This window comes from Aplidium turbinatum, chromosome 18 (genome assembly GCF_918807975.1).
Source record: "Aplidium turbinatum chromosome 18, kaAplTurb1.1, whole genome shotgun sequence".
Classification (NCBI taxonomy): domain Eukaryota; kingdom Metazoa; phylum Chordata; class Ascidiacea; order Aplousobranchia; family Polyclinidae; genus Aplidium; species Aplidium turbinatum.
The window spans coordinates 4,721,416-4,739,860 of record NC_137489.1 but is presented as its reverse complement, the minus strand read 5'-3'; the positions used below and the strand labels follow the sequence as shown (position 1 = coordinate 4,739,860).

At 35.9% G+C, this 18,445-nt stretch overlaps 2 protein-coding genes across 2 annotated transcripts; both read right to left on the bottom strand.

Moving 5' to 3' along the window:
- Positions 1-4,030: 4,030 nt before the first annotated feature.
- Positions 4,031-13,813, bottom strand: LOC145787656 (alkaline phosphatase-like). The gene is made up of 12 exons (XM_082599448.1): positions 13,729-13,813; positions 13,222-13,476; positions 11,734-11,892; positions 10,968-11,046; positions 10,395-10,497; positions 9,153-9,295; positions 8,598-8,748; positions 7,724-7,858; positions 6,349-6,457; positions 6,112-6,253; positions 5,704-5,867; positions 4,031-4,650 (listed from the first exon to the last, which is right to left on the bottom strand). The coding sequence occupies exons 1-12, from the start codon at positions 13,781-13,783 to the stop codon at positions 4,580-4,582; spliced, it is 1,566 nt and encodes a 521-aa protein (XP_082455574.1). The 5' UTR covers positions 13,784-13,813; the 3' UTR covers positions 4,031-4,579.
- Positions 13,814-15,155: 1,342 nt separating this feature from the next.
- Positions 15,156-17,060, bottom strand: LOC145787976 (uncharacterized). Its single transcript, XM_082599816.1, has 4 exons — positions 16,896-17,060; positions 16,357-16,563; positions 15,896-16,022; positions 15,156-15,295 (listed from the first exon to the last, which is right to left on the bottom strand). Exons 2-4 carry the CDS (start codon positions 16,498-16,500, stop codon positions 15,261-15,263), a joined length of 306 nt encoding a protein of 101 aa, XP_082455942.1. The 5' UTR covers positions 16,501-16,563; positions 16,896-17,060; the 3' UTR covers positions 15,156-15,260.
- Between the last annotated feature and the right edge of the window lie 1,385 nt (positions 17,061-18,445).

The window sequence follows — 18,445 nt, the reverse complement described above, 5'->3', positions numbered from 1 at the left end:
TATCTAAAAACCTTGAATAAAATTAGATGCACTTCGTTTAGTGCTACACCCAGTGACGTACTAGAATGAAGAGGAGATCTGTCTTGGTTGCATTACGAGAGGGTACAGTGTAGTCCGGGAACATCGTGAATCTGGGGTGGTAAAAGGATAGACCCTCAGCGCCAGACGCTCACACGACGACGACCATAATAGTTTTATATTTCATTTAAAATGTCCTTGTAGCCTGAAAATACTCCACTATAAAGCTAATTTAAGGTTTTTACGTTTCAATAATTCAAATTTATTGCAAATCATCATGCTTTGCTCCCCCCATTGTCATAAAGGGGAAAAAATTCAATTGCCTCCTATTGCTAATAATCCGCCTACCTCACTAGCTCTATCCTGCCGTATTCAAAGTTTATTCAGCCGAAAAAACAAACAAACATGAGCCGACAAGCCCAATTTTCTTTACTTAAATCGTAAGCTAAGCAGAGGCATCGCTTAATCTTATAGGGCATTACTTCAGTTCGTTTTAACCGATTAAGTACGCCAGACTTCATCACAATCTAACTGATCATAAAAACTTATTTTTCATCTTGTTATATTGACTAGTTTTAATTTTTGTAAGTTCATGTATATAAAAATTGAAAGTATTTATCTCTTTTATATCGATTTTGTGTTGAAATACTCTTTTTTTCTTAAACTATCACTGCGTCACAAAACTATTACGAAACGCGGTTTAAGTTACTAATTAGAAGTCATTATATTTGTCCAGTGATAACTTAATATCTTTTACGTAAAGACAGTTCAGAATTTCAAAAGCAACGTACAGCCCTAATCGTTTTCAAAAAGCAATCCTACTTTTATGAAACGGTTTAGCGAATGTGTTACACAACTAAGCAATGTTATTTCACTTAATCATCATACTCTCACGCTTATTATTTCATTGAATCATTTTGTTATCATGATGATGGTTGCAATAATAAAGACTTTCCCCACTTCCTCAGAATCAACGAACAAAATGGTGCCGTGCAGAAATTTCAACAAGTTTGCATCTAATTTGCTTTTACTCACGTCATGGGTAGTTTGTTAAACCAAACTTGCAATCAAAGGTTAAAAGGGGTTTCATTTTTTTATATTTTAAAGTTTCTTTTTGATTTGTTTCATTTCACTAGACTTATGAGTTGTACAAACAGAGTTGGTTGCATTGGCACACCAAATATATCACTATATCACTCAATGGAGTAGAGAATATGTTGTTTTTTTTGGAAGATGAGACCAAAGACTGGCTTTTCTCTAGCAGCTTTTTGTTGTCGTCCAGGAAACATGAACAACCTTAAAGATACAAAGATACTCTTCATTCAAGAGGCTCAAAAAAAAAAACTACTGGCAGACAAAAAAGAAAAACCTATTTTCCGAACCCTAGGCTGCACAGGGTATATTTGGATTGGTTCTGTCAAATTTTTAGCTATACGTTGAGGATATTGTCTTAGCTGGCTTTTAAATAGAGTGATGCATGGCTTATTCCTCTGGAACATACCACAAAGCAATATTCAGTGAAACCTTATTTGTATTATGCACGTCAATGATAACACATTTTGTTTTGAACAATATCGGTAAAGGCCATCAAAAAATATTTGCGTAATTGCGAGATCTTTTCTAACTTTGGACAGTTCTAGTCAAACTTTGTAACTTGCAATAAGCAAAAGACCTCTCCAAGGGAAATTATTTGCAGAAACCAAACTCGCTTCTGTTGCTCAGTTGCTCTCTGCAAAGCCAGAAGACTCCTAACATGGAGAGCCCAAATTATTCAGAGACTTCCAGCATTGATTGATTTGATCTCTATCCTCGGACTGGGAAAGCTTCTTTGAGAGCTTAATCCGAGCAGTTTCGCATACTTGTAGAGGCTTTGAACCACTGACGCAGGTCCGGTCACCGAGATTGATAGAGTGGAGTTTCCGATAGTTGTTGAAGTCTTGTTGCCGGGGAATTATTCCATCCACACGGTACCTCTGAATGGAGAGCAGTTCTTAAATATGTTGCTCAAACCCACACCCCGAGAGCCGAACCAGCACCGCTTGATCTTGATTCAGGCGCTTGACCACTGAGCTAACCGAGCGGACCAGAGGGAGCTCATTTAAATACACATATAGAATACAGATGTTGATGGTCTTAACTAAACTCATGTTCAGTACACATTGTTTTAAACATAATGATAATTATGTTTGATCTTCAAACCAAAAATAAAACTTTAAACTTAGTAAAGTCAATGTTTTAAATTACCTTCATTTTTTTGTGGACACAGATAAATAAGTTTACTGCGACGATGATCTACAAGCAGTGCAAGTCATAAAGGCAGATAGAACTTTTAAATAAAGTTAGAAATTTAAATTTTGCAGGCTCAAGCTAAATCAATGAAATGCGTTGATTCAGATGAATTCGTATGGTTAGTAAATTACAAATTTACAAGCTCGCACAATACATAAAGGTTAATGAAGAAACCATTTCCTTTATGTCATAATAGCGAACTTTCGTTTGCAGTGACGTAACAAGTATGACGTCAAGTATTCAGTATTGCATCATCAAGTGGATAGTCTTTATCTGCACTGCTGTGAGTGACCCAGCACAAAGCTAGAACACGTTGAAACACTGGTTATACAGTAGCTAAGCATCAACGAAGTTGTTTAATGCGCGACATTAGGTGCTAGATTTTGTGGGAACCGCAGCTTAAATCTCAGGCGTTAGATATAAAAAAAAACGAGAAAGTTTTGCTTTGTCGCCTATTTAATACGGTAACAATAATGATGAAAACGTTGTGGTATATTTATTGCGGCTCAACAACATTCCATTGATTTGGTAGCTGTGATTGTGGTGGGTAGCAAGGCATTATTCGTCACTCATATTCCTTTTTGGCTGATCGCATTATCCCAGATATCAAAGCAACCGTTTTTTACATTGATTTAACGTCTACAGACAGTTGATTTGATGTCCTGGATGAAGCTTGCCGGTTGTTTTGCTTTCATTTGTGTGTTGGCTGATCACGTGCTAATTTTTTCGTTTTTGTTGTTTGTTTTTCCATTACAAGCTCAGTGGGTGAGTGGTTTCGTTTTCAGCTCCAGTGCTGGTAGCTCTGGGTTCGATTCCAGGCCAGGTCTTAAAATAACGGTGCAGATTTTTTCTTGCATAAAGGGTGAGGATAACTCGGCCAATGGTGTGGTAACACCGCAAATCAGTTAAAGAGAGACCACTAAGCATTACCAAACGGCGTTTGGATGTTTGGAAAAAGTCAAGTGCCAGCAACAGATCGCTTGAATCACTGACACTGCATTTGCAGATTGCATTGGTATCATTCATCAACTATTGAAATTTATTTAACTAAAGGTGTAAAACCCCATTAAACCTCCATTTGTCTAGTCTAGTCAATAGCTTATGTGTAGCGTTCATGACTGATTTGGAATTTATCTTTTGTACTTGTCAAAGGTTCTACCTGTGTATTGCAGTAAAAACTTCAAATGCCTTTCAATAAACAACCTCTGCTCAACGATCTTAACTTACTTGATTATTCGTTGAAGCAGAACGAAACTTGAAGTAAAGTACAGTATTGGATGGAATGGCCAAATACCATGTGCCAGTGTGATGTTTACGACAAAAAGTTGATTAATAATATGATTGTTGGTTGATACTATTAAAGGTTACATGAAGTAAAGTGCGGTGTCGATTCCTCTACTGTAAGCAAAGGAAGTCCATAGATGAGTGATGATGACCTTTCGCGGTAGTGGTTGTAGCTCTACTGGAAATCGCTCTATCTCCGGACAGAGAAGCAATGGTTGCTTAAGCGGAAACGTGCTTTCTCTATTTATATAAAAATCATCACGGATTTTAAATGGTTTTCATGCTGTCCCCTCTATGACCTTTGTCAAGTGACGTATATGTTTATTGTCTACGCAATAAAAGCAACTGCGTCATCAATAACCATTTTGACAAATTGAGTACTGTCAAACAAAGCAATTCACAATTAAAGAAGTAACTTCTTGTGAGATTTAATAGAGTATTTTATTAAACTATTATGCAAGAAAGTACACAGAAACGATAATACATCGTGTAACTTTTTTTCTTTAGTTAAACTAAAGCTTCTTTTAAGCTTTGCATTGGTGGCCAATAGCGATTGAGAGCTTTGAAGACAGCAGCAGCATTGTCACGAGGCATGACGACCCAATCTGGCTTCAGCGTTGTATTTGGTTACTATAAGAATACTATTATTTCTTTGCTTTAATTGCAATTTTAAAAAGGTCTTTGGGGGTTGTCGGCCCCAAAAATGAGTTGGAAGCTCCTGCTTCACAATATTTCACGTACAATGATACATGCACATTGCTGTTATACGAGTACATGGTTTGCATTTTGAAGCAAGCACCGTTGGAACTTATGTAGTCCAGAACAATAATCGTCTAAATTCGATAACAAAGGCCAGGAATGACCAAAATTAGTTAAAAAAAAGAAGAAATTCTTTCATCAAGTGAATGCTTATTCATATAAATAATATGTAATATTATATGCTATAATATATCAAATATCGATATGATGATGACGTCATTAACGTTGCCTATCCACGTTTAGCTTTCCTTCGTTGATTGGCTTTGCTTCTACAGTGAGGCTCATAGTTGTGTTGATTGCCTGCAAAAACGTCACCATGTGAATACGTCACCAGAACCACGTGACCATTGCGTCTTTGAAACGCATGAATAAGAAAACGAAAAGAAAACATGTTGTACGATGAAATTCTACAACTAAAAAACTTATAGAGCAGGGCAATTGATTGAAAAACTTGTTATGTAGATTGTTGAAGCACATGCCACCTAGCCACTTCGAGCGCAGAAATTACGTGACTGTATTAAGAACAACCTTAAGCGATTGAAAAACCCAATGCTCTGTTGTTGATGTGTCTTGTTCATTAATACTTTGCTCTATAGTCTTCCCAGTACAGGCCGTTAAAAGAATAATTTGGACCCGATAACAATGAAATCCTCGGTGCCACAAATCAAGAAGCTTCTACGAAAAACTCGTTATATCCAAACACTACGCAGAGATTTCTTCAAACTCCTAGATCGCTTAAAAACGTTACGGGCCTCTAAAATTAGGCTCTGGTTCACAAATACTCCTCGGGCCCCTATCAACGCCACTGCTCGAAGATATCAACATTCCACCAGGCAGATCTTGCAGAAGTGCAGCGGAGTAACCAATTGCACATTAATTAGGGTAAATAATCCTGTATACCTCAATAAACCAACTGCTGAAAATTTTCTAGATCGTAGGCCTAAGTTCAAGCGACAAGCGACATAGAAATAACCATATCACAATCTATCAACAAAGCTGGAGACATACTTTCAATTTTCAAGAGGAGCAGGCAATGAAATATTGCACTCAATGTAATATGCTGCTGTGTAATTGTTATTACACTCGATAGTATGTAACTTATGTCAAAAGTTTGACCCCTACAAAGTTTTTACAGCCCACTAAATCAATAAAATGAGCAAGTGTTCCTTACTTGGGTGAAGTTAAGAAAATCCCAACAATGGGAAGCTTTTCGTGTGATAGAAAATAGATTACGCTCTATATGAAGTGGGAAAGGGAGATAATATAATAAAGGTGGCCTAGACATTGAAATTCAAAAGTTTCTAATAGGTAGCCTATTTAAACTATAGAAAGTCTGCCAGAAAAACAACTTACCCAGACAAGCAGCAAATCTGGCAACACTGGCAATGTGGGTTTGCTCGTGAACTCCAGTGAGTAGATGTGACATTGGGCCAGAAGCCAGCACAACAACATCCTCTGCACTGTGAGTTGCAAGGGTTAGGGGAACAGCACTCTGCTGACGATACCAACTTTTGGCTGTAAAAATACGGATGTATTTGTTCTGTTACCCTTTTTAGCCTTTGTTTTGGACTTGCAAAACGTGAAACTAATCACGTTCAGCAAGGTATTGCGTTGCACAAAAAATACTGGACATTAAAACGCAACTTTAAAATTAAAAAGTGAATGAAATGTTTTCATTTAGTCTACCACTGTAACAAAACCAACTGCAATGTGAATGCATAATGCTCTACCTCCCAGATTTAAAAATGACTAACTTAAAATACATTCCACTTACTAACAACGCTATCGGACAGTGGTGACGATTGCCGTCTTTCAATGTATCCCGGTCCGTTTCCGTACAAAATAGATGTGTAGAACTTATCATCTCTAGCTCTCTCTGGCGATGTGTCAGAAGTGGCAAGCCCTGTATAGTAAAAAAAAAGGTTCATTACAGAGGCTTTAGTTTTATCAGTGCTCACTAATCACTCGGTTATTTTTGCTAACATCAAATCAAATTACCATAAATATTATTTCCTCTTTTTGATGTTCCTCCAATTAGAAACATGTGACCGTGATCCGATGTGGTGATTATCAAGGTATTTTTTTCATTAGTGAGTGCTCTTGCAGCCTGTACAAAAGAATTATTCAAGTGTCGTTCTATGAAAAACCATTCTTGCGTTTAAAGGCTTCTTCAATTAAAATCAATTATAATGTTAGATACACTTGCAATTTTTTTCATGAGGTTGCAAGAACATATTCAGCTGCGGCTTGCGACGAAGCGTGCTGGTTGTAAAACAAAACCAGATTAACGTTTGTATTAAATTTTGAAATTCGAAATTTTTAATCACTGCAGATGGTTTTACGACACAACAAAGCTACCGTTCAATTGTCGGTGCATAATCTTTAAGATACTTGAAAAGCATGAGCTAATCGTGAATTTTGGTTGAGTTTTGAACTCATTCAAACATAACACATTTTTATAAAAATGGAAAAGTTTGTTAATTAAAAAAAAAATGTATTTCCGTTCACTATAACTAAGCCACTGTTAATGTTTCGTTAAAAAGCATAATAAATGTAGATGGTTGATTTAATTGAGTGTGAGATTTTTTCATGAGAATAAAGACTAAGAAAGTTTCTTTAATAGGTTAATCCTAGGAGTTTCACATATTTGTGGAGGCTTTGAACCTCTGACTTAGGTGCGGCTATCAAAATTAACAGAATTTAACTTTCGCTTGTTCTGGAAGTATTGTTATCTGCAAATCAGAAAGGCAAACAATTGAAAAGGCATGTAAAATGTGCAAAAAGATTGAGATGGTAGCAATATTCTACTGTATGTTGCACATTATCAGTTGTTATATAAATACAAATATTATTGCGTTAGCAAGTTAAGCAATTTCTTATATGTTCAGATTTGAACATATTTTTGCTGTGATATTCTATGATTCTTTAGAATAGTTTTTACAATATTTTCTTTACTTGACTTGAAAAGGGCTGTATGAATAGCAGGAAAACGTTCGCTTATTGTTTTTTGTTTTTTATAATGTTAAATATAGTGTTGTTGTTTAAGTATGTCTGTTTACGGTTTTAAAAGTAACCTTTCTACCCAATTTGTATTACAATATTTACTAAGGTAAGTGGGTCATAGGGCTGAATAACTATTAAATAGATCAATAAACTAGTGGCCGGGGTTGTGTAAAAGATCAACAAACATTCATTTTACATAGCCAGTTCTTTACATCAACAGCATTTCTGTTGTACGGTTAATGCAAATTACAATCACGAACGGTTTGTTTGTAACCTATGCTATGTTTTACAGATATGTGGTTTAAATTAATTTCATCAAGTTATGCCATGAAAAGCATTGCTTAAGACTCAAATGTGCACATTATCATACTCGTAGTGCTTTGTCTAATTCAGAAAACTCCTCCAAAGCTCTTCTTGCTCTTCCTCCGTGATGAGCTTTGTCTATCAATCCGCTCTCAACGAGAAGAAAAAATCCTTTTCTATTCTTACTCAGAATCCTAATCGCCTGAAAGAGTTAAATTGCATGTGTTATATAGCTGTTATATTGCATGTGTTTTCCTATTCACACTGTTTTCCACAAGACTTGCATCATAAAAGGTAATATTGTACAATACGAATATTTTTTATGAACATGAATGATTGCAAGGAGCCTGTTCTCGACATTGAAAGAGATGTCGGTTTGACTTCCGGAGAAAGCACGATGCTGTGGCCTACCATAGCAACACACTTGAAAGAGCTAAAGAGAGAAATAAAGAGAAAGGAGGGAGTGAGAAAAAAGAGAGAGAGGGAGGAAAGTGTGAGATTATATGGACTGTTTAGTGTTTATACAAGTCTGGAAAGGATGGAACACAAACAAATATTCTTAATAACACAACAGCTCATTTTTGTTTTGTCTTCGCTACGTGATTTAAAACTTTTGCATTTCCTTATTTGAAACTAAATGCAAATTTAGTAAACCCGCGCTAATCATTCTGAAAAAGCGCGTCCCAACACGAAAATCAACCTTTTTTATTGGTACAAAAAAAGCATAAGTTAATTAATATAATAAGATTGAATTTACAGCTTGTTTGTGAAGAAAGTCATCCGAATTTAGATATTATTCTAACCTTCTACACTCTACAGTACCTTTTTTGTCATTTTTACAAGAGATGGCTACTTTGTTCTTTTCAATTAATGTACAACTGAATTTACAGCTTGTTAGTGATGAAAGTCATCCGAATTTAGATAATATTCTAACCTTTTACCTTTTTTGTCATTTTTACAAGAGATGGCTCCTTTGTTCTTTTTAATGTTTTTCTTGCTGCAAAGTCTGTATCGAATGGACTGAACAGCCCCAATAGATAATCCGTCTTTTTAGGGTTAATTGCATCAAATGCTGTTTTGTTCCAAACATAGCTGGGAACAAAAATTTTCGAACTGCATTGAAAAAATAAAACCATCTTTGTGCAATTTCAAAAGAACCATGAATGTTGTATCCAAATTGCAGTAATTAGCTTATAATTACGTTTTTATTTTTAAATAGAGTTCATTTATTACATCACCAAGACTAGTGTCATTGGTAAAAAAAGGGCCGTTGGACATTTTCTTCCACATTCCTGACTTCTTGGAAAAGTTTTAGGCCTCTAAATTCATTCCGAGTCCGTGTCTAAACGTAATCTAAGAAGCCCGGGCAACACTGCTCATTGCTGTGCAAAAGTATTGCCTCCAAGGGAGAACATCAAAAACAATTTTTTCAACACGTTTTTGCACAATTGCTGCGTCATAAATGCGCCTAAACTGCAAATAAAAAGAGCACCTACCGCGCTATGTTTTGTTTGTTTAGGTCATTCACCCATTCTTTGATTAAGTTTCTATTATCTCTTCTTTCACCAAAAACTGCTGAATGTTCTGGATCTCTTGCGAATGTAGGGGTCATGTGACTTCTACCTCCCCCTAGGATCACCTACATATAAAAAATTTTGCATTTAATAACTTACAATAAGTAAAGTTTTATTATCAACGTGATTATTGAGCTTCATAAAATAAAGTAACTTGGTGATTTGAACGGAATATAACATGAAAATTGACACAAAAAGACGAAAACGGTGATTATAACAAGAAAATAAAATGCACCAGGTTTAGATATGACCATTGACGGAATGCTGGTGGAACAAGTCAAAAACTTTACTTATCTGGGACACACAATAACGGAAAATGGCAGATGCGATACAGAAATATTGAGGCGAATAGAAAGAACAAGAAGCAACTTTGTCAAAATGAAAAAGACATTAACAACACGCAAAATTAACATCAACACTCGAAAACGAATTATGAAATGCTATATATGGATTACGTTACTTTACAATGCAGAAACATGGACATTGTCATCACAAATGGCAAAACGACTAGAGGGATTTGAAATGTGGGTATATAGAAGAATGCTTAAAATTCCATGGAAGAATGAAATCGCAACGAAGATGTAGGCTACTATTTTTGATGCAAACCAACATGAAAATCCTACAAACAATTAAAACAAGAAAATTCAAGTATTTTGGCCATATGATTCGCAACAATTCTATTCAAAGACAACTACTCGAAGGAAAAATGAATGGAAAACGAAATAAGGGGCAGACCACCAAGAATTTGGACTAATGATATTAAAGACTGGTCAGGACTTGATTACAAAACTGCAGAAGAAAAATCTCACAACAGAGAAACTCGGCGCTTCATTGCCTCCGACCCTCGACGAGAGGAAGAAACTTAATAATGATGATGGTAATTTGAACTGGTGTTGAGAAAGACGAAGCTGTTTTGTAGCTGTGGTGGAAAATTTGCTATTAACAGCTGAACTCAGACCCATGTAAACTCAATCGTTGTAGGCCTAAGAAACTTGAAGCTTAGTTTAACATTTGCTTTTCCAGGAGGCTAAAGAAGACCTTTGCCTACTTCCATTTAGTTGTGTTCTGGTAACAACTTGTGTCGTGAAGGATGGAAAGAAAGGATGAAGCCTCAGCGAAACCTCGCCAGGTCCAAAGAAAAATATTTCTGTAATAACCAAGTACCTGAATATCATGTCGCTTGTTGAACAATTGCGTTGATAAATCTGGACAATGCTGCAAAAAATTTCGCTCGACATCGGAATATTCTTTGTCGGAGTAAAATGTCCTGCAAAATAAAGAAAAGGCAAGATTTTGCAATTGTGAATCAATGTTAATCAAAATTTTTTACCTAATTTTGCAAATCTAAAAAAAAAAACGGTTATTACAAAATATATTGTTGCAGTATTTGGGTATTTGATAAAACGTTTAGCATGAACTTTTATTCGGCACTGTTCAAGGACAATTTGTAGAGAATTGTTTGTGTTTGTAGTTAAACAGATAAAACCAAGCAACCACACGGCATTTAACATAATAGCCTACATTTAAACTGAACATAAACTACAAACTACGAACGTTTTCGGCCATACACATGTTAGCCCTTTTCAAGTAAATTATAGTTTATAGTTTATGTTCAGTTTAAATGTATTATGTTAAATGCCGTGTGGTTGCTTGGTTTTATCTGTCTATGGTTGAAGAAAGCCACCTCTTTACCAAAATTGTATTTGTAGTTAAAGTTTTATCCTTCCGCACACCTACCGTGTGTGCGCATGCGCGTAAGCAGCTGCAGGAGTAGCATCTTGTACTCTGTTGGTGGTGACAATACCAGTAGATTTTCCTGAAATGAGTAATTGTACGAATGTAACAGAGGCTTGCAAAGCACTAGCCTAGTGCAACTACGTGATTATGTGAAAACGTAATTCCAAACTACAAAAACGTGAAAACATGACAATAAAGTTTAAAACAAGCTCAACAGGTGCTCTTGTAATAATTTTGTGTTTATGGTTGAAAATTTTTTTGTTTTGCCTCCACTGGAAGATCTATAGAACAAGCAGTGTATAAAAAAAGTATTTCATTACCAGTACGTGAACAAAGTAAATCCTGGTATGTTCACTACTTTTTTAACTATATAAAACGAAAGTTTATATCCAGGCTGAATCAAATCAAAGACTTGAACTGCATCAGTTCAGAGATAAAGCGAGTGAGTTAAGTGGTAAAGTATGGTATTCCTGTTTGGCAACCATGCAAAGAAATGGATTCAGGTAATAATGTACTCTGCTGCACTGACACTGTCTGTTTTGTAAAGCTTTGAGGACAATGGATACTACGCTTTGTAAAGGCATCTTATTAAATAGAATACACATTAGCAAGAAGTACATTCGCTTCTTTGCATTCAATTCTAATTTAGGCCAAATCAAAGATTACAACATTTTACGGATTGCATTTCTATAGGGTTACAGCAATGAAATAAAGAATTATCTTAAATATTATGAGACAGAAAGAAAACGATAAATTAGGGACCTACCAGCTTCCGCTGCGTATTCCAGCAGTGATTTGACCCGGTTTTCTGAAATTGTTAAGCAACTTGACCCTTTTGCGTTGACCCCAAGTTGCCCAGAATTGGTTTTCACACCGCTCAGAAATGCAGTCGCTGTGGAAGCGCTGTCTGGAGTTTGATTGTTCACTGAAACGAAACATGACCAACAATAGCAAAGCGAAAACGTACAAAGTAAACGTCTTTATAAGATCATCAAATTTGCTAAACTTCGATCAGCAGTCATATCCCAAGCAAGGCGCTCGCTTTTCAATAATGCAATCCTGGTTCAACTCCCGGCTTATGCTGGTTGTTGACACACACCGCTCACCTCTACCTAGGGTGTAATAAATTGGGTGGGCGTAGTTGCTGAAGGAAAGGCGGCCGACGAACTGGCCACCCTACTCTCGTTAGTGCCAAAGGCTTAGTATAATGAGAACCTTATCTCATCCCCTATGCTTAGATTCAAGTATGGGACTCACCTTTACCACTTATCCCAAGCAAGATTTCAAAAGCCTAAATTACCTCTTTATCTCTGCTTCTAGACAATTATTTCTTGTAGTTGCATGGAACCTAGTTCGCTTGACTTTGATACAGATGTTTTTTTATGATATTGAGAGTAATCCGCCTACCGAAAGCTTACTGCTATACAAGGTATAAAATAATAACTAACCACTAAATGAATTTGTTCTAACAACGACGTGTTAGGGTATTAGGGTGTTAGGGTACGACGTGTTCGGTATCTTCAAAGTCACGTGATGTACGCAATCACAACCAATTGATTTTATAAAACGATTTACCACATTGAGGCATTACTATCACAAGGTAGATTTCTTGTCAGTCAAGTTTTTGAATTAATGAGTTTATTTACATCGTACAGTTTAAATCAAGCTTCATTTCTAAGCTTTATTAAACGTAATTTGTTGCCTGAAGCGATTGTAGCCTACATTGTTGTTTAATAAAATGTAGGCCTATACCGAGCAGGTTTTTTCAAAAACCATTCAAGAGATGTTTCACATAGTATTACATTAATACTTTTTCACACTTTGGTCTTTTCAAAATAATAAACTGATATATTTTGTTTAGCAAAATCAAGAAATATAAACGAATAAGCTACTTTGTCGTAGCCTATCTATAGATATTAAAAAGGTGATTAAAGCAAAATATGTCACTTTATCGTTTATAAAAAACCTAAATTGTGTTATCTACATGTAATAAAAGAAGTGACCAAAGCGAAATATTTCAATCTTATCGTTTGTGGAAAGGAATAAATGGTCATGATATCTAGAGGAACAGTTAAATAATAGTGCAGAGGAGGAGCATAACTAAAATAAGTTCCTGGTCACATTTTAAAGATAATGCCAGATGTTCACGTCAATGTAAGCCTCATGAATACCAAAATTTTATTTCGCTTGCCAACAATTTGCTTTCCAATGGCCTTGCCTGTCACGCCTTGAACAATATTAAAAATAAACTAACCACTATAAGTTTTCAGAAGACCGGAATAAGGCATTCGGTCCAATGACGTCATATGTTCTTCACCGTCCTTTTTAAGCTTCTGACCAATGGCGATCCTTCCAGCAGTGACAGTGCTCAAACTCATCCCATCTCCAACGAGAAGAATGATGTTTTTAGCTTTGTTTGTGTTTAAAGAATCAAAAGCTCTTCTGGCTCTGTTTAACTCTGAATCAGCCACTGAATTCCAATACTCAGTTGTGCTTTCGGCCGATTTAGCTGTGGAAAAAATATCGTTGTGTTTCTAAGAAGTGACCAATAGTGTTGGTGGAAAATGTATCCTTCGGTTTCATTTGGTTCTAATTTAACCACCAAACTTAAAATCGAAAACAATAACTTTTACAAGTTGGCTAGAAATGATATAGAAAAAAAAATCAATTATCTTGTTTATGGTTTATGTTGTAATAATGATTTGTATTATAATTCAAACAGAACTCGAATCATATTAATTATCTAAGTATAGTTACTTACCTGCAAAAGTAACACTGACAACAGACAACAACGCAAGCCCAATCAAAATATTCATATTGGCTTAGCTCTATTTCAGCCACAAAATCTAAAAAAAAAAAAATTTTGCTATTTAGCTCATATTTATACAATCGTTATCATTTATAAACTACGACCTTAGTTATTGCTACACTGTAAACGAAAAAGGCTCGAAAAAGAACCTATAAGGGAGCTACTGCGAATGGGGTTCTTTTTAAGAAAAGAACCCTTTAGGGGGTTCTTGAAAGAACCTATAAGGGAGCTACTGCGAATGGGGCTCTTTTTAAGAAAAGAACCTTTTAGGGGTTCTTGAAAGAACCTATAAGGGAGCTACTGCGAATGGGGTTCTTTTTAAGAAAAGAACCCTTTAGGGGGTTCTTGAAAGAACCTATAAGGGAGCTACTGCGAATGGGGTTCTTTTTAAGAAAAGAACCCTTTAGGGAGTTCTTGAAAGAACCAATACAGGGTTCTTTCAATTACCCCCAACGGGTTTTTTTCTTAAAAAGAACCTTTTTGAGGTACTATTATGAACCTTCTGAACGTTCGATAAAATACCTTTCAGGTTTTTTTCTTATTTAGTACCTTTTTGAGGTACTATTATGAACCTTTGATAAAATACCTTTCAGGGTTTTTTTTTATTTAGTACCTTTTTGAGGTACTATTCTGAACCTTCTGAACGTTCGATAAAATACGTTTCAGAGTTTTTTTCTTATTTAGTACCTTTTTGAGGTACTATTCTGAACCTTCTGAACGTTCGATAAAATATCTTTCAGGGCTTTTTTCTTATTTAGTACCTTTTTGAGGTACTATTATGAACTCTCGATAAAATACCTTTTAGGTTTTTTCTTATTTAGTACCTTTTTGAGGTATTATTATGAACCTTCTAAAGGTTCGATAAAATACCTTTCACGGTTTTTTTCGTATTTAATACTTTTTTGAGGTACCAACCTTCCTATGGTTCCAATAGACACCTTTAGATAAACTTACAGTGCTATAACTGATGCTTTAAGGTTTTATTGAAAAAGACGGTTACAAAGCAAATACCTTCACAAAACACGATTATCAAGAAATCGTGTTTTGTAGAAATGAACAAGTGTAAAGAAAACGAAAAACAATGAAGCATCTTCATTCTTTACATATAGGACGATAAAAAAATACAGACCACAACAACTACAAAAATTATATAGGATGATCGATAGCTTTTAAGGAGCGCAGAAAACGTACTTGCAACAACGAGATACCGGTACACGTTTTCTGATCTCCTAAATACCTTCCGAGCATCCTGTATAATCACTGCCCATTACAATTTATTCACAAAACGCAATACCTTGCTTGTTACCTCCACATCTAAATGTAAAATGTGGGTAGAGAAAAAAGACAAGGTATGCTTAATGGATTTGGGGTACTGGATGTTAAACACCCAGTAAGTACTCATCAGCACGGCCACAGCATCCACTAAATTATCCATGCCAATTACTTGACACCCGTCAACCATGACAGTGAAGCCATCTTCTTCTTCAAACTGTATAACCGGATATGTTGATTCTGGATTCTATAACAAACAATGAGCATATTATATGTCAACTCAATGGCCAGCACAAGTGCGGGCATTGAGCAACATTCACTTCACCAAACAAATAGCCTACAATGGGTGGGAGACACACAACCAAGAGCCTTTTACTTGGTATCACATTTAGCGATTATCAATCAAGTGCGATGGCTCGCCATGCAGGACATCAGTAATGTTCTTAATCAACTTTTACATTCTTAATTAGCTTAATTATAACCACCAATTTCCGTAACAAAGCATGCATTGAAAATTGATGCTTATAGCATTGGTTGTGATGTAGCCATGATAACTCTCATGAAAGAGTGACGGTACCGTGAGTATAGCCAGCTTGGATTAAACTAGTTCTTCTCTAAAAAATGATCTATTATTATCTATTAATTAATAGTTGCTATACATACTGTACGAACTACAAATTAGGGAGCGTTCAACGTCAACCGGTAACTGGGGAGGGTACCTGAAAGTTGATATTGGAGGAGGGGGTGAAAAGCTGGGTGACGTCAATTGTAAACCCTTCTCTTCAAGCAAAAAAAGATAGTTTAAACTTAACTTGATATAATGAAAATGCAAGTTTAGTTATGTTACCTGTTAAGTTCAGAATGTCCGCCGGCAATTTCTGCTTTTTAACGTCCTGATAAAAACGGTGGTGGCTAGTTTCTGAGAGCAGTTCAACACAATCTTTTTGCACCAGACTGTTCATTTCTTCGATCATCTGCAAAGACAAAAACCTCAAATTAACCTTCACATACATCCACGATTTCTGTTACTATATAGGATATATTAAAACTCATAGTATAAACACAGGGTCAGTTGGATAATAATCCTTAAAGGCGAAATATATTTGTCAATTAATCAGGCTTCTGTGTTTATACTGTGAGTTTACTGCACTGAGCTAACAAGTTCCAGCAGCGATCGCCTGATAGTTGTCGCCTGATATATCTGATGTCAGCTAGATCCCAGTCACCTTACTAACCAGTACGTCACACTGGCTTTAGTCTTTAAATAGTGCCGTATATATATAAAAATGAACGTAATGTTCAACATACCCAAACAGCGGTTCCCAACGACAGATATTTCGCTTGCAGATCCGCAACCGACATTTCGTTCCCATTGTGCAAACACGTGGATCGAGTGCACAACATTCGGTCGCGAATCAAGCCGTTGTTGCGACAGCTCTCCCCCTTCGCCATCTCCCCTCTCAATTGTTTCAAATGACGCTCAATGTTGAAAGCATCTTCTACCTCGCCAACCAACTGTAAAACACAACAATTAGCACGCACACAACCATAGATACAAGGTTTGCAGTAATAAGGTTTATAGTAGAGTAGACATTGACAGTTGACGGGTATCCAGATGCGACGGTTTCTGAAGACAATATTTTAAATTGTAAATAGAAACAGAGGATTAACTGTTGTTTTACAAAGTATAAAGTTGTTGTTATTGTATAAAGAAGACCACGTTGCGTAATCACAAAACAACAGACGAGAACATTAATCTGACGTGAGAGGATCCTTAGAATACAAACTTTTAACCAGTATATCGCCAAAGTACGACATAATTAATAATATAAAGAACAGTATCTTACCAACTAATTGTAGCATACAGATCTTCACGAGTTGATTTCTGCACTTCGATAGTTGGCATAATTACTGATACTATCTTATATATGCAGCAGCAGATGTCTTGACTCTATGTCTATACACTAATCTAACTATCGTAAACTGTGAAATGCGTTGTAGTCACCACATACACTGGCTTGACCGGTAAACTGGTCTGACTGACCCGTAAACGTACGATAACTAGTAGAAATTACGTCAAGAGACGCACAAATGCTTCCTTCAGCTTACAAAGACGAAAAAAAAGTTTTCTAAACGACGACTTCAAGCTTGACTGAACAGCGACACAAAACGATAAAAACACAAGGTTGTTTTGATAATTTTACGTTAGTTTTTTGTTTCGCCTACTTGTGTTCCTTTATTTCGTCATGCGTTCTTTATTGTTTTGCACTCTCTTGCACTGATCGCCAAAAGAAAAAAGGATTCGTAATTGGCAAATCGGTTTGTATTGCATTCGTTCTAAAATTGCTTATTTCAATATTTCATAATTTCAAAGACAGTCACAAATCGAAAGCTCAAAAGTTACAGCGCAAGTGAAATTGTCTAACACGCACATTAAAGTAGCCTAAATTAATGCACATCAAGCATATTAAAAGCACAAACAAAAACCAAATCAAAAATCGTGTGTCGTTTCATCTCATTTTACAAATGTTGTAGACTATGTTTTAATCATCATCATCATTCGTTCAGTCGATTGGAATTGTCGGTCACGCAATATGCCTTCTCTCTTCACAGCTGTACAGTTTTGCGTTTATCAAACCTTACTGCATCAATATCGGATTGCCCATGCACAAACTGTACAGTCTTGCCTTTACCAAAATGTAATGCACCAATATCAGAATCAACATATCCGGTTATACAGTTTGAAGAAGAAGATGGCTTCACTGTCATGGTCAACGGGTGTCAAGTAATTGGCATGGATAATTTAGTGGATGCTGTGGCCGTGCTGTTGAGTACTTACTGGGTGTTTAACATCCAGTACCCCAAATCCATTAAGCATACCTTGTCTTTTTTCTCTACCCACATTTTACATTTAGATGTGGAGGTAACAAGCAAGGTATTGCGTTTTGTGAATAAATTGTAATGGGCAGTGATTATACAGGATGCTCGGAAGATTTTTAGGAGATCAGAAAACGTGTACCGGTATCTCGTTGTTACAAGCATGTTTTCTGTGCTCTTTAAACGCTATCGATCATCCTATGTAATTTTTGTAGTTGTTGTGGTCTGTATTTTTTTATCGTCCTATGTAAAGAATAAAGATGCTTCATCGTTTTTCGTTTTCTAAGGTTGGTACCTCAAAAAGGTATTAAATAAGAAAAAAATCCTGAAAGGTATTTTATCGAACGTTCGGAAGGTTCATAATAGTACCTCAAAAAGGTATTAAATAAGAAAAAACCTGAAAGGTATTTTATCGAATGTTCATAATAGTACCTCAAAAAGTTATTGAAAGAACCCTGTATTGGTTCTTTCAAGAACCCCCAAAGGTTTTTTTTTCTTAAAAAAAAGGGTTCTTTTTCGG